The 22,968-nt window shown below is 38.9% G+C and overlaps 1 protein-coding gene, 1 long non-coding RNA gene and 2 pseudogenes across 3 annotated transcripts; 2 read left to right on the top strand and 2 right to left on the bottom strand.

Moving 5' to 3' along the window:
* Window positions 1–284: 284 nt before the first annotated feature.
* LOC113107275 (uncharacterized) lies at window positions 285–1,476 on the top strand. Its single transcript, XR_003292628.1, has 3 exons — window positions 285–851; window positions 938–1,034; window positions 1,122–1,476. It is a non-coding gene; the product is annotated as an uncharacterized LOC113107275 (long non-coding RNA).
* Window positions 1,477–1,617: 141 nt separating this feature from the next.
* Window positions 1,618–3,995, bottom strand: LOC113107274 (epigen). Of its 2 annotated transcripts, none has more exons than XM_026269658.1 (5): window positions 3,838–3,995; window positions 3,628–3,726; window positions 3,163–3,283; window positions 2,711–2,863; window positions 1,618–2,521 (listed from the first exon to the last, which is right to left on the bottom strand). In XM_026269658.1, the coding sequence occupies exons 1-5, from the start codon at window positions 3,875–3,877 to the stop codon at window positions 2,467–2,469; spliced, it is 468 nt and encodes a 155-aa protein (XP_026125443.1). In that variant the 5' UTR covers window positions 3,878–3,995; the 3' UTR covers window positions 1,618–2,466. The 2 variants fall into 2 exon arrangements, with proteins under 2 accessions (XP_026125443.1, XP_026125444.1); XM_026269659.1 differs by having other exon boundaries at window positions 1,619–2,521; window positions 3,163–3,280.
* A 2,011-nt stretch (window positions 3,996–6,006) lies between these two features.
* LOC113106734 (probable bifunctional methylenetetrahydrofolate dehydrogenase/cyclohydrolase 2) lies at window positions 6,007–16,521 on the bottom strand (annotated as a pseudogene).
* A 3,419-nt stretch (window positions 16,522–19,940) lies between these two features.
* Window positions 19,941–22,968, top strand: part of LOC113107932 (endothelial lipase-like) — a 3,314-nt pseudogene continuing 286 nt past the window's right edge.

Genomic DNA, 22,968 nt, shown 5'->3' with positions numbered 1-22,968 from the left:
AGAGAGGCCTTTAATTGTGGCCAGCCTAAGGCACACCTGTGCAATAATCATGCTGTCTAATCAGTATCTTGATACGCCACACCTATGAGGTGGATGGATTTTCTCAGTAAAGGAGAAGTGCTGACTAAAACAGATTTAGACAGATTTGTGAACAATATTTGAGAGAAATGGGCCTTTCGTGCACATAGAAAAAGTCTTAGATCTTTGAGTTCAGCTTTAATGAAAATGGGGGCAAAAGCAAAAGTTTTGCGTTTATAATTTTGTTCAGTGTATATAAACATGCAGTCCCCAAAAGCAAATTTTGTTAGATTCAGCTTACTTCCGTGTACCAAGCTGACACATTTGTCCCCAAAATATGGTTAAGTAAAGGAACACACACTTTTAAGGCTTTTTTATTTTATTTTACAGAATTCACAAAATTAGTTGTCTTATGTGCCCCAACTTGACAGGGAAATTACACAATTGTTGCTCAACCAAGGATAATGTCAAAGACATGATAAATACAGATATTTACAAAATAAAATATTTTAGGAAATATGCTTTATTTAATTTTCTAAATGATGTTTTATTTATTGTTCTATGTTATTGTTTAAATTATCCATCGAGTTGGACACCCCTGATGTAGGCTAAATGCTTTTATTAAGATATCATTTAGTTTGCATGAACTCCTTTCTTACAGTCGACCATACTGGTTCTTGGAAAACTGATGGAAAAGAAGGTAGGAGCTGAGTTTTCTGCTTTATGAGCTTAGTATTTGGTGACTGAGATGTATTTCCTTTTCCTAACAGGTTCGGGAGACACTTAAAAGAAGACTGAGAACCACTAAACGCACTGGATGTCATGCTACACATGTAGACACATTTCCTTCATTTATTATCTTCAGGCTTTTCATGCAAAACCATTTTTATAAAACACAATGGCATCTTTCCTATCATAGACTTCAAGCTCTGGAGCCCATTTTTACGGAAGAAGCAGTTCTTCCAAAAGAATGACTATTACAAATGTTTTCAACACCCTTGTGGGAAGAGGGAGGTGTAAGTATAGCATACAGTACTGCACTGTATCTTGATTTCTTCAGCATATTGCCTGAACTTTCAATGTAACATTCTTATGTTTTACAGATGCTTGGTCAAATTCCTCACACAGCTCTGGAGCATCGCTAACTTTTCTAAATGCATCGCAGGACAGACAGGCGCTTTCATTTCCTGTCAGTATGTCTTTGTAATGCTGGGTCCACTTCCACACGCACAACTTCATACTGAAAAAATTCTGTTTGATTTCTGTTTTCCCAAATGCTTGACTATAACTTGAATATTCAGTACTTTTTTTTATTAATGATCCAGAGTGACAAATTTACAATAAAACACTGGTTTGTACCAAATTATGAAAACAAAAATCACATTCTGGTTTCTTTCTGAACACTGTTTAGTGTACCAACTACTTTTGCCTTTCTCTATTAAATCCATAAATGAAAAATACCTGTTTTGTCATTATTAGGGGTGCTTGCAAGAATATCGTTCTTTTCAGAATACAGGAACACATTTATTCTACATATTGACATTTTTCATTAAACAATATGATCTGCTTTTAATTTTTCAAACAACTTACAACACTGCAATACATTTACAGTTATTAAATGTAATAATGCTTGAGCTGAGATCATAAAGATCATAATGCAGCAATGCGACAGTAATTTCAAATGAAAGACATTTTGACTTGTCTTTTGTTTATTTCAGGTGCAAATTTTATACAAATTTGTCAATAAATAAATATCTGATACAAATACATTCGCACAGTTTAGGTTTTATATTTAGTATTATCATGTTTAAAGCTGTGCAATAAATACCTGTGTGCACTTAAATAATACATTCATAACGGAGGCAGCGTAGGACATTTGCTTATGGATACACAAAAATTCATCTGATTGACAGTTTTACATGCAGTTTTTTAAATGTTAGTAAATTATTTTAACATTACAGTGCCCAAGTTATGTTATAACTTGTAAATAACATAAAACAATTGTGTTAAACAACATGCATTTTCCCATTTTGACTGTTATTGTAATAAATTACATTGATTAATGCAGTGGTTTTCAAACTTGTTCCTGGAGACCCACAGCTCTGCACATATTTACACATAATTTATACACCTGATTCAGATCACCAGCTCATTAGGAAAGAGCCCCATGAACTCAAATGAGTGTGTCTGATAATGGAGACGTGCGAAATGCAAAAGGAACAGGACTGAAAACCATCGGATCAATGTGTCCTTTGTGGACCATGAAGATCACAAAGTTTCACAAAGTGTTTCTTTGCTATTCTTGCTCCGTTCTCTAGAGGGTGTAGTGTCTCTTCTCCAAAGTCTGGCCTGTTTTGCTGGTAGAATCAGTCTTGATATTTTGTCCCCCTTCTTGTCTTAGGCCTAAAAGCACTATTTAAGAGCATGAATTATATCTGGCCCAATAAATTAAACAGAGTTTTCAAAGCCATAGTTCTTGTAGGGTGGTGACGACTTCTGACACCTGTGAAATATAAACCAGAAAATACATAAAAAAAAAACATTCAATAAATGCTTCCATTTTCATTGATTTACAAACATTGTCTGATAATATAACAGTAAAGTTAAAGTAATTAAATAACAATTTAAAATAAAGAAATAAATGTAAAAATAATCAATAAACAAAGCCTAATCGCTGTATTCAGGATTTTACCTTTTCTTTAAACAGCAGTACATCAGTCCGACAACGATTCCCAGTAATAAAACTACACCACAGATAATACCAATGACTCCTTCAGGACTAGACAATTGATGGGAGTTCAGAATATAATTCTCACAGCGCACACCGTTGTACATTTTGTCACACCTAAAGACAGTAGAAATCACATTGGTTAGGAAGGTCTCAGAATCCATCGTTTACCAGTTATTTTTCCATATGTTGATTCCTTGTTTAACAGGAAATTTGGGTGTGACATCTCTAAGAGATCGTCCCATTTTGTAAACATCCACAAGGCTTTATTCACATCACAGCCACAACCCAAGCTTTGCAACCTGCCAGTTTGCTAATCAAACAAACATGAACTAGATAATCAAGACCTGATCATCAGTGTCAACTGACTGATGGGATCTCTAATGTATTGAGGGGTTTTTGGTGGCTGGTCTCACCGGCAGATGGGGATGTCCAGGTCGGAGGAGTAGGAACATGCACCGTTGAGACAAAATCCCTCATGTTTTGGACCGCAGGACTTTTGAACAGCCAAAACTTGTGGTTCCTCTGCACTTTCTGCTGATAAGACACCCACACACACACCCAGACAGTTAAACATGAAGGATTGTGATTTTATTGGACAGACATTCAGACTTGTGTCCACATGCCAAAGAACCTGCATTCTTAGCATTCTTAGCACAGAGCATACTAATTATAAGTAACTTAGCATCTGCATGTCAACAAACTATAATTAGAGTATATATACAGAGAGAGAGGGAGAGAGAGAATACATTATATTAAAATAGAAAACACTTCTTTTAACTGTTAGTGAATTTTTTTAATCAAATAAATGCAGCCTGGTAAGAAACATAAAAAAAGTTGTAGTCTTTCAAAATAATGATATATAATTTTGACGTACTTACTGTTACTGTGTGTTGTGTTGTATAGGATCGCATCCTCTGACTTCTCTTTAGTGTCTCCAAGTCCAGAGAAGACGGCTAACACTACCATCAATCCAAGAACTGATACACAAGATTACATTTTAGTAATACAGTTTAAAGTATTAGACATTCATTTTGTTGTAAGCTTCAAATATGATCTATTTTTGTGTTCTGAAAAGTATTATGACTCACCCTGATAGTGCAAACACCTTTTATTCACTTCTTGAGTCATGCTGAGGCCCAAATACAGGTTCAGTTTGACTGGAGATTCTGGGTGTATCCGGTTTTCCTCAAACTTCGGTTGCTCTCCAAATGAAAGCGGTTTTTCCCCACAATTTATACCATCCTTCTATATCCGTTTCTGCGTCACTAATGGTAGCCAATCGTTTTAACTACTGACAGGAAGTGCAGTGATCCCAGAGTCTTTTACCCATACCTGTACAATACTTCCTGATCCACACAGGCGATCAGCATGCACAGGCGTGTTTTGTGCCCCCACATTTTAAAAAGTGTTCAAAGTATTTCCCTGCAGCTGCAAAAACAGGCTTCTGACATAGTTATTGGCACAAGTGGTATTAAAGAAAAGTCTAATTACAGATTCAGTCAAAGTATTATTTTCATTGTTAAATGTGTTTTACTCACACTTATGTCACATTCCACTCTTGTCACATAATGAAAGCAATAAGTATTCCCGAAAGAAAGAAAAAAAAAGCATCCTATTTTGAATGTTTTTCACATTTTAACATATTTTTTTCTTTTTTGGGGTAGTCACTCTTGTGTTTTTTTATTAATTACAATTAAAAAATAACCTTTCTCATGCACTAAACTCTGCAGTCTGTATAACATTTTCCTGTAACTTAACCAGCGATCTGACATCATATTTAGCTGTTGGACACAGTGTAGATATATTCCAATTGACAAAAAAATTTGAATCAGCTACTTAATATTTTTAAGCGTTTATGTGGGAAGACATAATTTAGAAATGAAATATTTGAAAGGTTTTGAAAGATCCATTCAGAACATTTATCTCATCAGCAAAATAGATATGTTAAATATATCACATAATAAGCAATAATCTTAAATTATTTGACAGGTCAATGATATAACTGATTTCCAAACTTCTAAATGATTTGTATTTATATTTCTTTATCTGTAATCAGATGGGGCTTTTCCACAAGGCAAAAATGAAAAATCTGTCATCATTTACTCACTCTCATATCATTATAAACTTACTTTCCTCTGTGAAACACAAAAGAAGATATTTTAAAAGATTTTGGTAACATACAAAAGATTTAGGATTTTGACTTCCGTTGTATTTCTCAAAATGTCTTGTTTTATGTTTCACAAGAGGAAGTTATACAGGTTTGGAACGACATGAGGGTGCGAGTGAATGATGACAATGTTGGTTTTAAACTATGCCTTTAAATCTTCCATGAGCTGGTTTATTAATGAAGACTCTTTCATGCACAGCTTCTTCTTGTAAACCACCGATATTTAAGAACAGCAAGAATCCAATCCCTTTTAAAGAGTCACAGACTGAAATATATTTAGCAACACAAGAGCCTTAAAAGGGAGTTTACCAAAAATGAAAGTTATGTCATCATTTATTCCCTCTCATGTAACACAAAAAAATGTTAGTCAGCATCTCTGATCTCTTTCATACAATAAATGTGAGTGGTGACCAAAAACGACAAAAAGTACAGTAAAAGTACGGTAGTCCATTTGACTCCTGCCATATCTCACAAATCTCATTCAGATTTGCATACTCTTTCATGCCAAGACATGTCACGCCACGTTTGATCTCAATGGCGCCAAACGTCATGGTTTTTGCTTGCTATTCTTCAGTTTCACACAGCAAGGGTTGATTTTCATTGAATTGTGGCTTAAAATTCTGGTCTGTTCCTCATACAAGATATTATATTTTAGAAATTAAGAAGCATTCAAGTTGTTTTACTTTCAAGTCATATTTATATATATTTTTATCAGTTTTTTAATAATGCAAAATATGGGTATATTAAAATGTGTTTTTTTATTATTGGCAATTTGAATGTAAAGGACCCAAAATGCTAAAAGAAAAAAAAAAGTGTTTAATGTCAAGAACATTCCATAAATTGCACTTTAGTAAATAATATTAAATACTTCATGGGGCTAAAAATCCAAAACTATGATTTATTAAAAATAAATAAATAAACAAAGCATAAATACCTTAAATGGATAGATGAATAAATAAATATTAAATACAGCAGCATCCTTAAGTTTTTTTTTTTTTTTTGCCATTTTGTTTTTTTTTATTTTATTTATACTACACTTTTAAAAGAATTTCCTGAGAAAATGTATTAATGTCTTGTTTGTCTCAGATATCTGAGAACCATCTGTTACCCTGCCATGAGGCCAACTGTTGAGCGGCCAGGCAAGTCGTACCGAAACTCTCTGTGAGGATGATGCAACAGACTTTCGGCTTCAATCATGCTTTGTCAGGGAGGTAATGTTACACTTGCACCTTATTTTTCTCGGCTCCGACGAAATAATAATACTTTAGCACAGCAAGCAGTTACTAAGAATCACTGAGGAGGCATCTCTCTAATTTTTAAGAAAAGAATTAGGGTGTAGTTACTGTCATAGCCATGCATGGCTGCCTTGCCAGCTAGAACGGCCTGTTAGAGCTTGCCGACAGGCAGGGAAGGATGTTGTAGAGGAAGCTTGCAGGGGCTTGCGTATATAATTAAGAGAAGGACAAATAGTGCCAATTGAAGTATCCAGGATGAAGTGCTTGTATCTTGTCCACCCATAATGGCAGGTTTTGTGTCTTTGTTCAGTATGTTGGAGCATTTTTGGCAGAAGTGACTGTGTTTTTTCATTACCATGGCGATGGTCATTGGGCCGACTCCTCCAGGCACAGGAGTGATGAATCCAGCCTTGACCTTCACAGCTGATTAGGGAGACAAAAACAAACCACGTCTTAAATAAAACTAAGAGCTCTGCCCAAGCCAAGTATTTCTTTTATTCCTCCAAGAGAAAAGAAATCAAACTATAAATCATGTTGCTATGTGACTTCCAGCCAGCCAACCAACCAACACACACAAAGAGCCAAACAGAGCCCTAGAGGGTTTGAGACACAATATCAGATAGACTGACTGACGCACATGCAGAAGTATTAGAACCGATCACTCAAAAATGAATGAAATTCTGTCATTCCAATCCAAACCCATACTATTTATCTTCTTCCTCAAGTCAGATGGAATTATGAATCATTATTCACTGAAAACCTTGTCATGTTCATATCAGATCTCTTAAATGAATCCAAACACTCTCTTCACAAAGCCAAACCAGAAGATTAATTTAAGAATTGCATTGATTCGGCATTGACTCAAAAGCTCAGTGGAGGAACAAACTGTTGGTGAAAAATGGCTTGACACGAAGCAGACTTGTAAAACACAGCACACACTGTATGAACCACTCGTATTGATATTGATATTGACGTATAGATAAAGGTCCACATCTCCAACAAGCGGAAGTTTAGCAGTGACAGGGTCCTGCATGCGGTTGATGCCGACATCGATAACTGCAGCTCTATCTGCCGTTATCACGTGAGGTACACCTGTTGTTACAGATGAAAACCAACTGTTCACAAAGAAACATTCTCTTTGTTATTAAATTAATATTTGTAAACACTGTAGACTAAAATGTTAGAATAACAGAACACAAGTTTGAATAAAATACAGATAATGTATTTTAACTCATTCAAACTTAAAAAGTGTTCATCTGGATTAATATGTTGCAAAACCAAAGTATAAGTAAAGGATACAGTCAGCTAGTCATTATTACAAAATGAACATGCCTTACTGTACATTATCCCATTTACTGCATGGATACTTACCAAATAAGTAAATACATGGACATGATACATTCATAAGTCTTGCAGTTTAGCAGTCATTACACAATGATATTTGGCCACAGAGTGCAGCTATTGACCAATCAGAGTTGAGTATTCTAGACAGCCATGTAATAATGATACCTGACCAGGACACAAAAAGCTGTGTCAGCCAGACTGGCAAGTTTTTTTCAGTGTGGTAGAGGAGTGCAACTATGAGCAATAACAACCGTGGAATCACCTGAATGACACAATACTCATCAGGAGTATTTATCTAGTATTTTGTTCATTAGTTTATTTCATTATTGAATCTAATATAGTTTGATTGCCATGCACAGAAAAACAATGTTAAAACATTGAAACATTTCTTAGTATTTCATTGTATGCAGGAACCAGTAAATTCATGCCATTTTTAAAGTGCCATCTTCCATCTTTTGCTCATTCCACACAATCTTTAGCAAAAAAATGTTCATGGTTTGGTGGTTTCTGCTCACCAGCATGACGATAACATTCATAAGCAGAAATTTGCAGAATGTGTAACTGTACACCACCAAATAAACTAAAAGCTATTAAATTTGGCTAATCACAGGTTACATGCTGCAGAATTAAAATAGCTACTGTAATTCCACGGATGTAGCAAAATGACGGGAATGATTCTATATAATACAATACTCATCCTGTCACAGAAACTCAACATTAGACAGATTTAAGAGGTTTTGCCAAAACCTTAAAGTTTCTTCAGGTAATCACAGGTTCACCTTTTATACTATAAGGCTATGAGTCACACAAAATTGAAAAGCAGAACCGTTTCTCTCATTATTAAAAAATGTAATACATGTCGGAGCACAAACTTTCAATCAAATTTCACAACTCATTTCAAACATGTCTTGTGTTTTATCTGCTGAAATCATCAAAATCTTGCACAAACCTACTCCTAATCACAGATCTATAGAATTGAATTCTCTAATAATTATAACTAATCTTATTTCTGGAGACATGCAAATCAAAAGTTATGATGCACTATCAAACCTTTTTCAAAACTATTTAGGATTAATAGGTTCCATCTAACATTTTAATCACTGTTTAATTCAATGCAAAGAAACAGGTATTTTTGAAAACAACATTTACTTTGCATGTCTTCATTTGCATTCTGTTTCCACATGCAGTATATGGATTTTAAAACAATCAATATACTACCGCCTATTATATATTTAAAAATATAGCATAAAACTACATGGTTAAGGATGATGAAATCTTGTTTTCTCAGCAGTTTTCCATTACTGTTTGAGAAGCTTATTACAGGTTACTGGTAAAATGTTCATTCTTGATTGTAATGATTTGACAGCTTGTGTCAGCAGAGGCAACATCCGTTCATTCTGTGAATTTCGCAATTCGCTCACTCCCCTTCAAAAAGCGAGGTGACTGGGATGTAGATTATTGATTGAAATTCTGAAAATGTTCCTGCAACTAAATAAAAAAAAACAAAGTTTTACTTTTCAGTTTGCTGTAATTACTTAGTACTTTCAAGTAAATTATTTTCATACTAAACACTGCTGATAAAAACAACAACATCTTAATATCTGCATTTAAAAAATGCATTGCATTCAGCTTTTTGGCACAGTTTCCTTGTCTAAGTTTTTGGGAAATGTAAGTGTTGGTGGGATTTCTTTTCAGAACGGGTCTGTCTGTCTGCCTTCACCCCCAGGGGGCACGGCTCGCCTTGGGAATGGTACGCCAAGGCGATGGCATCCACTATCCAGTGGGCCAATCTCTGCTTGGATACAGCGTTCCTCTTATGCTGACCTCCAAAGCAGACCAGGAGCTGCTCAGAACTTCTGAAGCTCTGGGTGCGGTTCACGTATATGCAAAGCGCTCTTACGGGACACAGCAACGCCAAGGCTGGATCTGCCTCCTCCAGGGGCAGCGCTTGCAGGTTCACCACCTGATCTCGGAAGGAAGTGGTGGGAACCTTGGGCACGTATCCCGGCCGGGGTCTCAGGACAACGTGAGAGTAGGCCGGCCTGAAGACAGGGCACTCTTCACTTACCGAAAATGCTTGGAGGTCCCCGACCCTCTCCTCTCTTGCTCTCAACGGAGGCGGTCGCATTTCTTTCCTCTCCCTCCCTGCCTTTCCTTGCTTCGCTTGTTTTTCTCTTGTCTTGTCTACTTGAGAGACTCTCTCTGCACTGCTCTCCTAAACTGGAATATGGATCTGATAAACTGGTCTCTCAACGCAATTGACACCATCTTCTCGACGAGAAGCCTGGATTCGGGGGAACCTGACTGTCCTGCCGGAACGTTTGCAGCTGGCTACACGATGGACGCGTGGGCGAATTGGCGGGTCATGTGTCTGGCGACTCTTTCCGTGGAGGACATTGAAGACATCTACCTATTCGGAACCATGATAACAGGTCTTCTGCTGATTGGATTAGGCTTTGCCCTGGGTTATCGGAAAATTAAGAAGACGGGAACAGCCGTCCAAAGCCTCACATGATTGCCCGTCATGATTGAAGTAGTGGGCAGAGCGGTCAGCATTGAGACTGAGACTATTAACCGCAATATGGATAACATCATGAAGAAGCTCACGGATTTGGAAAAGAAATTGGAGAATTTGGAGACCAATGGACAATGAAAAATCATAGTGACCGTGAAAAGAAATGCAGCTACTTGACCAAACAACTGGTATCTTTTCTTCTTTTGGCTTTCTTTACCAGCCTTGGCTGGATGACAAAAATCTCCCAGGCGAGCAGGGCAGCTTGACTTCTCTTGCATTCCTCCACCCTCTCCCACAGACACCTGCTGATTGTTGACTCTATCTAGGACCTGACCAAGGACGTCTCCATGGCAACTTGCTGTGACGCTGTAAAATCTGCGGACTGAGGCATCTAGAGAGAGTCTCAACTCTCCAGGCCTACAAATACACAAACTCTTACACATATACAGATATGCATTCACCCTCCCAACCCCCATCCCCCGCCTTCGCCGCTTTGTTCCTCCAGTCTGGCAGGCGGGTCTGTGACTAGCGCTTTCAAGCTGCTGGGACCGGATGGCTGTTTGCCTGTGCTGGATTACCTCAACCACCCCAAGTTCCGTACCCAGTTGCAAAGTCGTGTGTCTATGGTGTATTGATTATGTGCTTTTTTTTTTTTTGTGCTGAGGTGTTTTTCCTGTTCTCATACTGTGCTCCCATAAGGAGCATAGTCTGGGTGTTGTTTTTTTTCTCCTCACTTACCTAATGTTATGCTGTACTTATTTCTTCCTCAAATACCCTGTCTTCCTGTCCTGTCTACCCCACTGTCATATTGTATGTATGTATGTATGTATGTATGGACAGGTTGATGGCTAATTTCGCTGGTACTTGTGACTAGTGACAATAAAGGGCTACTACTACTACTACTACTCTTGATGGAAGTGAGCGCGATCAGGAGCGCTGTCTTGAAAGACAGGAACTTAAGCTCGACTGAATCCAGCGGCTCAAAGGGACCCCTCTGAAATCCCGCCAGGTCAATAGAGAGATCCCAGGAGGGAATCAGGGGTGTCCTAGGAGGATGTAACCTTCTGGCACCCCTCAGGAACCTAACGATCAGGTCATGCCTCCCCAGGGGCCGGCCGTCCACTGCATTGTGATGCCACATACACTTTCAGGGTGAAGGGGGGACAGCTCACGCTCCAGCCTTTCTTGCAGGAAAGAAAGCACGACTCTGACCGAGCATCTCCAGGGTTCTTCTCGGTGAGAAGAACAACAATTCGTACTCCACTTCAGAGCATAGGCCTGCCTCATAAAGGGGGCTCTAGCCTGAGTTATAGTGTCTACCAACGCAGGTGGCAGATCACTTAGGTCTGCCTCGTCCCGTCCAGAAGCCACATGTGGAGGTTCCAAAGATCTGGACGCGGGTGCCAAATGGTGCCTAGCCCCTGAGAGAGAAAGTCCCTCCTCAGGGGGGTGCGCAAGGGAGGGGCTGTCACGAGGAGCATGAGGTCCGAAAACCAGGTCCGGGTGTGCCAGTAAGGAACAACCAACAGGACCTGTTCCTCGTCCTCCCTGACCTTGCACAGTATCTGTGCGAGCAGGCTCACTGGGGGAAACGCATACTTGCGTAGAGCCCGAGGGCCAGCTGTGTGCCAGTGCATCTGTGCCCAGGGGGGCCTGGGACAGGGAATAGTACAACTGGCAGTGGGAGGACTTGTGGGAAGCAAACAGGTCAAACTGGGCTTCTCCAAATCAACTCCAGATCAGCTGGACCGTCTAGGGATGGAGTCACCATTCCCCGGGAAAGGCGAGCTGTCGTGAGAGCGCGTCGGCTGCACGATTGAGCTCCCCCGGGATGTGGATAGCGCGCAGCGACTTGAGCCGCATCTGACTCCAGAGGAGGAGATGGCAGGCGAGTTGAGACATGCAAATGTGATCGTAGACAGCCCTGTCGGTTGATGTATGAAACAGCCGCAGTGTTGTCCATGCGGAACAACACGTGCCTGTCTAGCAACAGAGACCAAAACCGCCATAAGGCTAGATGCACTGCCAGCAACTCCAGACAGTTGATGTGCCAAAGCAGTCAAGGTCCTGACCAGGACCCTGAAGCTGCCTGCCCGTTGCATGTCACGCCCGTAGAAAGGCAGGGTCTGACCAGTGGCTGAATTGGCGGCAACACATCGGTGTGATGGTGACACGATGTGTACCACGGCGCCATGCCCATCTCGGGACTAGGGAGTGCAACCAGTGCTGAAGTGGCCTCATATGGAGCAACCCATGCAGCGTGACTGCGGCTGCAGATGCCATATGCCCCAGGAGCCTCTGAAAGTGTTTCAGTGGTAACACTGTCCTGCCTCTGAAGGAACTCAGGCAGTTCAGCACTGACTGGGCATGCTCGCTGGTGACGTCATACTCACCGAGTCTAACTCCATACCGAGATAAGAGATTCTCTGCACAGGGGAGAGCTTGCTCTTCTCTTTGTTGACCTGAAGCCCCAACTGACTGAGGTGCCGGAGGACCAAGGTCCTGTGATCGCATAACTGCTCTCGGGATCGGGGCAAAATGAGCCAGTCATCGAGAGGATCCTGATGCCCACTTCCCAGAGTGGGGCAAGGGTGCCCTCCGCGAGCTTCGTGAAGACACGGGGGGACAGGGAGAGCCCGAAGGGGAGGACATTGTACTGCCATGCCTGACCCTCAGTGCAAATTGCAGAATCGGTCTGTGGCGAGGGAGGATCGAGACATGAAAGTACACGTCTTTCAGGTCGATCGCTGCAAACCAGTCCTAGAGTTGAACGCATTTGAGAATGCGTTTCTGCATCAGCATCTTGAACGGGAGCTTGTGCAGGGCCCGATTCAAGACTCGCAGATCCAGAATAGGCCGAAGGCCACCGCTTTTCCTGGGTACGATGAAGTAAGGACTGTAAAACCCCGTCCTCATATCGGCTGGAGGGACCAGCTCGATTGCATCCTTCGCCAGCAGGACAGCAATCTCCTCGCGCAAGACAGAGGCATCCCGGACTGGCACCGAAGTCTCGGGGATGCCATTGAACTCAGGAGGTCGCCGGGCGAACTGAATCGCATAACCAAGTCGGACCATCCGAATGAGCCATCGTGACGGGTTGGGCAGGACAAGCCACGCTCCCAAACTCCGTACAAGTGGCACCAAAGAGACAGTCGACATACCCGCAGTGGTGCAGCGATGGGGAGTTGTGTCGGATGGCCCAGAAGGCATCGTGTTCCAAGTCATCACGGCCAAACTCCTCGTGTTCCCAGAGGAACTGGCCAGAGACGCGTGGAGAGGCGTTGCGTCTCAGAACCGCGACCTCTTGAACGCTGGCGAAAGGGGGCGTCGTGGGTGAGAATGAGGAGGCAACCCGCGAGCCTTGCACCTCGGAGGAAAGAGAAATTGCTCTTCTATGAAAAAGTGGGTGCCGCCGGCCATTGGACCAGCGGCAGAACAGAAAAAAATAAAAACTGAGGATTCTCCACCCGATTTTAAAAATACAAAATACTACAAAAAATGTATAATAATAATAATGGGTAATGACTCAAATCTCACCTCCCGGCCGTTCATGGTTTCTATCCGAATGTAGCAGCATTGCGACATTCCTACATTCTTGGAGCTCCCAACGACAAACACATTTTTTCCAACTGTTTCAATGCCTGAAAAAAGGGACATTTATAGTGGTCATAAGTTTGGAATAATTAAGTTTTTCAATCTTTTAGAGGAGGTCTGTTATTTTCACCAAGGCTGCAGTTCAAAAACACAGTGAGATTGAGATATATTATTACAATTTAAGTTTATATTTGGAAAATAGTTTTTCCTGTGATGGCAGAGCTAAGTTTTCAGACGCCATTTCTTCAGTCTAATCATTTTAATATCTGATTTGTTACTCAAGAAACAGTTCTTATTAGTATAAATGTTTTGGCTGCTTAATATTTTTGTGGAAATGGTGACATACTACCATTCAACTACAATTTAAAAAACAAACAAACTAAACTCTTATGAGGTGCATTAATTCAGTAACAGTACAGAACAGATCAGAACAAGTAACAGTAAAGGCTATGTTAGAAAACATGTAAAAAAATAATAATAACAATAATAATCGAAGAATCCTGAAAAAAACAAAAAATAAAAATGCATTGGAGTTTCAACAAAAATGTTACAAATCAAAATACTGATAATAATAACAACCATTATTAATAAATTATAACCAATAATAATTAGCAGCATATTACAATAGGATCAAGTGAAACTAGAGTAATGGCTGCTAAAAAATATATATATATATATTATAAAAGAAAATGCAGCCTTGGTGAGCATAAGAGATGTCTTTTATAAAACATTAAAAAACCCAACGTTTGACTGCTAGTATGTAATTTGAGGAAACATTTATAACTCAAATTTACCAATGCCCATGGCATGGACAAAACATCAAAAAACAGATATAATTGCAAAGCAATGTTTTCAAATGAGTAAGTAATAATATAAACTGACATCAGATACTGTTGTTGTACCTGCTCCTAACCAATGTAGTCACAGACAACCCAATCACACCTCTGCTGGGGATTGGAAACTATTCTACAACTCAAAGAAGATTTTTATCTCAGTTTTATGAAAGCTGTCACAAACTCATTCTTCTGAGGATTTCCCACACCACCACTGCTGTGGCTGGCACCATGCACCTCTGGTCCAAGCTGAGTTTTCCAAAATGTTTACTATGTGGAATCCATCGAAGTCTTTTTCTGGGGTGACAGCACTGAGAGAGATGCATTCAAAACATGAATTCATAATTACAAACCTGATCCAGATATATTCGGCCACCTGTGGTTTTATTGTAGCTAAGAAATTAGCTTTCACTATTAGATTTAGCTGGTTTCACTACAGTAAAGATGTGAAGCAATGAATAACCCAATTTTTATTCGCAATTCATATTTTACACAAACAGTTTCACATTTTTTTTTTTTATCCAGCAGAATAATTGAGTACCTGGAAGAGGGAGTTGGACCAGCAGCCTGCTGATGTTTCTGTCTCTGTTGAATTTGTCTATCAGTTCCACCATCTCTTCCTGAGATACCGATGATGGCTTGAAGATTGTGCTGATTGACATGCCTTGTCAAACAAGTACCATTTGAAGAAGAGATTGGTGAACACATGATTATATCGTACTTGTCGTACATATCGTAAGTTGTTCTATTTTTGATTCAAATCCAACCTTTGTCTGAGACCATATTTTAAGGCCCTCCTATTTAATGCAATATGCATGGAAGCCTGTTTCTGCCACAAAATAATATATATATATATATTATATATATATTATGACTTTATCTCACAGTTCAGACTTATACAAAATATAAACACAGATTTGTGCAACAGAAACTCTAAATTCTGACTTTTTTTTCTCAGAATTTATATCCCACAATTGTTTATTTGTTTTTACCATGAAAAAAAAGGTAATTGCAACTTTTTTCTCACAATTTTATATCTCAAAATCCAGACTTTTTCAGAAATGTGAGTTTATATCTTGTAGTTTTTTTCATCTCAGTATTGTGAGATAAAAAGTTGCAAGTACCTTTTTAATTTGTATTTATTCCGTGGCAGAAATGGGCTTCTGTAAATAACCTCTGTTACATCTGTTGTAATAAAACAAATTCATGAAAAATTTTAAATACAATATCAGTATAAAGTTGAATGTGTTTTCTTTTTTAGCACTATACTTAGGATTATGTTCATTTAACTACATTTAATTAATTTTAAGACTTATTTTGGCCTCCTTAGAAGTTTGCAGAGGCCCCCTAGTGGACCTCTTGCTGTGAATCATTGCCTCCACATCAAAACGTTGAAGTTTATATTGACTTTGTGTGTTGTTCACCAATCAGTGAAGCTGCTCGGGGTTTGTTTCTCACGTAAGTGTGGCTGGCATGATCATCGCCCACTAGGATGACACTCAGATGAGGACTCCTGTTGCCTTGGGCCACTAGTTTCGCTTTATATCACTCTGCACTTCTTTATGGATCTGCCGAGCAAATTCTGTCCCTGAGACCACAGTGGCAGCATGTCTAAGTGACAAACATAATATATATGTAACAATAGACCGTGAAAGACCCATGGAAAACTGATCAAAACCGTTATAATCCATCTGCAATGTATTTAAATCTCTGCTTTAAGCATCTCATTGACAGTATCGATAACACCCACATGGTGGCGGAATATGCAAACACACAAAATGTGTTCGGTGAATGAATTAACCTTCTCAAACAATGACTATTTTCCCCGTATGTCATGTCTAGAGCCGGATGATATTCTGCTCCGGTAAGAAAACACGCGTAGATTGCATATGAACGCGTGCACGCTTTGTTTAGCTGCACCAGGAGGGGGGGAATTTCAGTCCAAACCTTCCCAGTGACTGACAAAAAGGGCTTCTCGGGTTAAATGTTTTCGGATTAATCCATTTTTATCGACAGTGCTGGAAATATGATGTTAATGTCTGTATTCTAGTATAATTCACTATTAATGCAGTGGAAGCTGCCATACAGTACTGATCACCTGCTCGTCCTCACAGCTCGCGCAACGCGCGCACACTCAAAACAAAAACTACGGTAAACCGTCTGCAAAATACAATTATCTCATTGTCTCTATTTGATATAAAAATATAACATAAACATAATAATTTAATGAATACACATCTATCAATGTAGCAGGAAATTCCACAAAAACCTAAACTAAAAGCCGAAACAGATCTTACAACAGCCAGAGCAGACAAAAAGCCAAACAACTGATATATTGATCAATCAAATATAATATCTGAATAATATTCTAACCAATTTATTTAAGTTCTTAAACGAATGCAGTTTTTCAAAACTTAGTTTTGGAGCTCATTTCAGCCTTATTTATATTCATTTATTAATAGCCTACTTATTAGGCTATATTATATTAGGCTACTTTATTTGTAATTAGCCTTAACATGGAAATTCACTATTAATAATTCCCATATTGCCAGGGTTCTCCATGACCTTGAGAAACCTGTATCATTTTAACTACTTTAACTCTTTTCTATTGCTGTCTTGTATGCACTAGTTTTTCCTTTAGGACATGCAAATCTGGATTGTATTATGTGTCTAAATTCAATAGGCCTACAGTGTTCAATTTGCAGGCCATACACCAAAGTTTAATATCCTAGAACAAAAGGATTAAAAACTTTTAGAAGTAACAGTGCCAAATAAACAAGACTTTAAAGACAGTGAAAAATGGAACAAATGAGTTTTGTAATTGTCTGCTATGCTGCAGTTGTCATTCTATGACCTAACTAACCCAAATATATTCTTACCTAACCCAGGGCAGACTCCAATATACTGCCCTGAAACAAATGTGTTGTGCCCAGATTCACATTATGTAAGCTTAGCCACTGGATACATGTGGAAGAAAATGTGAGATTTGATTAGACACTAAAAGTAAGTTACTAGGTCAGTGTTTTTGATTTCCAAATGTTCTTCTGTGACAGAGAAGGTGGCTGATGAATAATGTGTTTTTGTAAAGCTCTATAGCTCTTTATTATGAAAGCCTGGTCTTCTACGCAGACTTCATCAGGGTGTTTTCTAGAAGAAAATCCACTATGGAAGGAGGGGGCTAAGGTTTTTCTATATGACCCACTTGGATTTCACCAACATCCAGTAGTCTGTAAGAAATGTATTGTTTTCTAAGACCTGTCTAATCGCTTACATTTTGTTTATTTAAATGGGGAGTCATCTCATTTATCACCATATGTCCTGCATCTTCAATAAACAAGCTACAGGTAGTCCAAAATACAGCATATTACCCCAATTTTACAGTCTCTGCACTGGCTACCTATTAAGTTCCGTATAAATAAAAAAATCTAAAAATAATAAGTGATGTGACATACATCCAAGTATGGTGACCCATACTCAAGAGTTCGTGCTCTCCTTTTAACCCCCCGACTATCTAACCATTAGGCCATGACTTCCCCCTTTTATCAGTTACAAATTATTATTACTTACCTAAAAGGCCCTAAATAGTTTAGCTCCTGCGTACATAACTAGCCTTATACCACGATCCATCAAGCTACAATCCATCACGCAATCCATGTGACCTAAGGTCACAAAACGCTGGACTTTTGGTAGTTCCTAGGATAGCAAAGTCCACTAAAGGAGGTAGAGCTTTTTCGCATTTGGCTGCCAAACTTTGGAATAGCCTTCCTGATAATGTTCGGGGTTCAGACACACTCTCTCTATTTAAATCTAGATTAAAAACGCATCTCTTTCACCATTCATTTGAATAATGCACCTCATAATTGTCACTTCAGTTGTATCTGATCAAATGCGCATTATTATTCTTGGTTAAACTAATTCATTATACTTTGTGGGAACAGCAGCTATGCTAATTATGTCTCTATTTGTTTCTCTGTTTTGCAACGAGATTTACATCCCATGGTCACTAGGATTTACACAAGCTCCAGTCTGGATCCAGAACACCTGAGAAGAGATGATGCCAACCCCTCAGAGGACCTCAGATGACCTCAGATGACCCTAACCCTGAAACATACAGAACTAACATATTGCTACTTACTATGCAATCACATAATAATTGCTAGTGGAGTACGTCTTGTATTAATTCTTCTGCAAATTCCTGTCATATGCACATAAACTGACAATCACCGATAAGCTACTAAATATTGTAGAAACTTAATTTTCTGTAAAGTTGTTTTGCAATGATTTGTATCGTAAAAAGCAATATACAAATAAACTTGAATTGAATTAAGACACAGCTTGTCATTTTGACACTTCTGACCAATGCCTGTGAGAAACAAATTGATCTAGTTGGTCTAGCTTTTTATTTTTATTCACACCATGCCTTTTGGTCTTGATTAGGAAATGGATATTTTAGCCTAAACAACTTAGAAAAGTCACATTGCCCAGTGACTGTATATTTGGAAATTAAAAATATAGGTCTAATGCTCATTTGCATATTTAGTTTATGTATAAAACAAATCCATCCACACATTTGTCCAGCAGTCACCAGTCAGTTTAGTCATTGCATTGACTTTGGTATATCATATCACTCAATATCATGCTGTTTACATTTAGCCTAAAGGTTCTTATCATAGAGTTTCAATTGTTTGAGTGTAAAACTGTTTGAGTTTGGATAAGAACTGTTTCACTTCAAGACTTTAAACATGTCTCAAAGTAGGTTTGTTTTCGAATTTCTCTCTCTCTATATAACCTATTTTGTAGTTTTGGCAAAAAATCCAATGAACATGTATTTCCCAAGAGGAAAAATAAAGAGAGTGCAACAATTATTGTAATGCACATTGACCTCAGTATCCCATTTGAACAAATTCAATACAATTGGCTTATGCAGTGTTATTGTGGAAATTGTAATTTGATAACATTTCATCTTCTCAAAATGATCTGTATTTTTATTAGGGGAATTTGGTTCCCGATAACATTTTGAGTTAAAAAAAGTACAAACAAATAAATAAAGCAATAATTTATACAAAACCTAAGGAGTCCCGTCTTACTCTACATTGCAAAAAAACATGTGAACAACAGTGACCCCAAAAGACCCATGTGTTCGCAACTTTAATACATACAGTAGACAACCCCGTGTTTGTGTATTTGTAAACATAGTCATGACTCATGTGCACTGCTGCATATATTAGAGCGCGGGGAGCATAGGGTTAACAGCGTGAGAATTGTGCCAGTCTTCTACAACTCATTCAACATATATATGACACACCCCTTAGAACGTAGTTCCAGGGGCTTGACCAATTAGAAAGAAAGAATTTCGTCGTAGATATCTGCCGATGGTCAGATGACTGAAAAAAAACTATTTAAAACTCTAATGAGCAACCTGATACAGGTTCATACATTGTCTGACACGTCGTGAAGGATTAACACGTACAACTTCCTCAGTAACTCCAGTTTGTCAAAAGAACAACGAAAACTATTTTAAAGCCCTGAACATTATGGTAGAAAAATCAATAAGAATTGCACTTTGCTTATGTTTTATCCTGTGCCATTCATTCAGTGCCTTAGCCGCTGCACCCGACGAGAACACGCTACTGAAAGGTAAGAAAATTGTCTTTAGTTTGGTAACTAATTGCTGTTTAATGCTTTTCAAAGAAGTGAGTGGTTACTTTAGTGGGCAAAATCCCTAAATTATTTTATATTTTTACTAATTTCTGTTAACAGTCGTTCCTTCACGGACAATGGCTAACAATAACTCTGATTTCATTCAAACTGTGAGAAACGTTAAGTCTCGCATTCTCACGTTCTGACTACGACTAACTACGTGAATGAACCTGTCAAAGAAAAAACTCAAATTAGTCACTTGAAAGTTCAAATGTCCACTTTCTTGACGTGTCTGGGACAAAACCGGACAATCCACTTTGTCTCGGATGTGCCTTTTAAACTAAAGTTACCGCCAGAGAAGTCCACGTTTTATCACGGACTGCCGCGTTGTCGACCGCAGTGACTTTGTGGTGACTTTTGAACGACTTTTGACGTTCGAGGAAATTAAAAATAAACTTTTATATATATATATATATATATATATATATATATATATAATATATATATATATATATATATATATATATATATATATATATATATATATATATATATATATATATATATAATACCTGACAGTACTGTTAAATAATTGCTTAAAACGTTTATTCTTCTGTTTGTTTAGCTCAATTTGATATAATATTCACTCATTTATAACTAATTAGTTTAGAAATCTAAATCTTCAGGTGAAATATGCCCGTTTACACATTAATTTTCATTAAACATTAATTTAATTAACTTAATCAAATATATATTTTTCCATCACCGGTCGCGTGATGTAGGTGAAACATAAACCGCATACATTTTAATCGAAAACTATCTAAATGTAAATAAACTATAGAGAAGATACATAACACAACTCTAAAACATAAGACCGTGTCTGTATGCATTAATCCTGTATAAATACTTTTTACAAAGACCTGAACGTTTTTAGGATGGTTTTTATTTGATTTCTCCTTCTCTGATTGGTTAAACTCATGGAGTTGCCTGCTACCAAGTTTTTCCTTACTTGGGTCGAAAAGTAGTAGGTTCTTCCACTTGAAAGTGTGCAGACTGTTTGTAAACTCAAATTAAGACTGTTTGGCATTCCTAAAAGGTTTAACTGGTTCATTAGAAAAAGCGTTCAGCATCTTTCCCTCTCTACAGTAGCTCGATTGTTCAAGCTAGTCATTAAAACGAGATGTTGTCACACGGCTTACCATGAATAAACTCAACACCTTATGAAACAGTTAATCACGTTGGAATGCCTCAAGCACCCAGTCTTGCCAATATTATGTAGAGTTTGGGATTTACATGAACATATTCATGGTTTTGCTATTTTTTTCAAGATGATGACAAGGACAGCTTCTCAATGTATCCAGTCCTACTTCATGACCGAATCAAGTACAACATGCGAAAGTCTTTGGATCTTGATGACGACGGCTGTTACCTCGAACCTGGGAAAAAGGATAGCATTGAGGAGTGTGGCTTTGACGCCTCAGTCAAGACAATTCTGATCATCCACGGATGGACGGTGAGATATTCTAGATGATCAACAGCCTTTGACTCTTCAGAAGGTTCCTCATATTTAATCTTTGATGCACTGCTGGAAGTTATCCAGAAATAGTGTTAAAAAACTGAAATGTTCTTTCTTCACTTCTCTGATGTGAAGCAAATATTAGGCTTTCACACATGATTGCTGGAACTTTGCTGGCTGGGTTTGGTAAAAGGTGCGGTATCTTTCACAGATGAGTGGGATGTTTGAGAGCTGGATGCACAACCTGGTGGCTGCTGTCCAGAGACGAGAGTCGGAGGCAAATGTGGTGGTGGTCGACTGGCTGGGCCTGGGCCCACCCAGCTCTACCCTGATGCCGTTAACCATACCCACCGGGTTGGGCAGAGCATTGCAAGCCCTTTGGACTGGCTCCAGGTAACGTCTACATTATACATCCCATTGAGTGTGTTTGTTTCTCTTTGTGGGCGTTTGAGAGAACTGGCAACCGTGAAAACTCTGCTTTGTGGCCTCGGACATTGGGTCTTTCTTGGCGTTATTCATCTTTTCTCAGTACAGCAGATGTCCTGGCGAAGTACAATTAGTTTTTTTTCGTTGTTTGAAGATGTCAGGATTTTGCCCAAGGCTCTGTGGGTATTCTCATGGAACAATAAATATTCATGCAATCGTAGCTGGGTTCTTTAGACCCTGAAGGTCTTTTTATACAGGAAAGAATCAAGCCATGTAAATAAGCAGCTGAGCATATCAGGCCCCCCACATTCCACAAGGATGCCCCAGCTGGCACTGAGCATGGTACAGCAACAATGTGACCTCATAATCTAATCCGTGTCTGTTTTTGATAGGAAGAAGTGCAGCTACAACTTGAGGATGTGCATATGATTGGATACAGTCTTGGTGCTCATGTTGCCGGATATGCTGGAACTTTTGTAAAGGAATTGGACGTATAACCGGTGAGATTTTAGATTTATGATGGACACTTTGGTTATTGGAACGAAGCAAAAAGAAATCGCTCCGTCTTTTTTGCACACATGAAGACCAACTCCAAACATATGTTCTTTTTGAATAGGTTTAGACCAGCTGGCCCCATGTTCGAAGGGGCAGAGTCCCACAAGAGGCTTTCTCCAGATGATGCAGACTTTGTCGACGTCCTGCACACATACACACGGGGAGCTTTGGGGTCAGTATTGGGATCCAGGAGCCTATTGGGCACATTGATATTTATCCCAATGGTGGGGATGTACAGCCAGGTTGTTCCTTAGGAGATGTGCTGTCCACTGCTGCTGCAGGAAGTGAGTGCTTTTTTTTTGTTTTTATTGTTTAACCAAATTCCAACTCTTCCATTTTACCATATCATTCATGTCGCCACACAGACTTTGTGGAAGTCATGAAGTGTGAACAT

This window comes from Carassius auratus, chromosome 8 (genome assembly GCF_003368295.1).
Source record: "Carassius auratus strain Wakin chromosome 8, ASM336829v1, whole genome shotgun sequence".
Taxonomy (NCBI): Eukaryota; Metazoa; Chordata; class Actinopteri; order Cypriniformes; family Cyprinidae; genus Carassius; species Carassius auratus.
The sequence above is the reverse complement of the archived record's forward strand: the minus strand, read 5'-3'. Positions and strand labels throughout refer to the sequence as shown.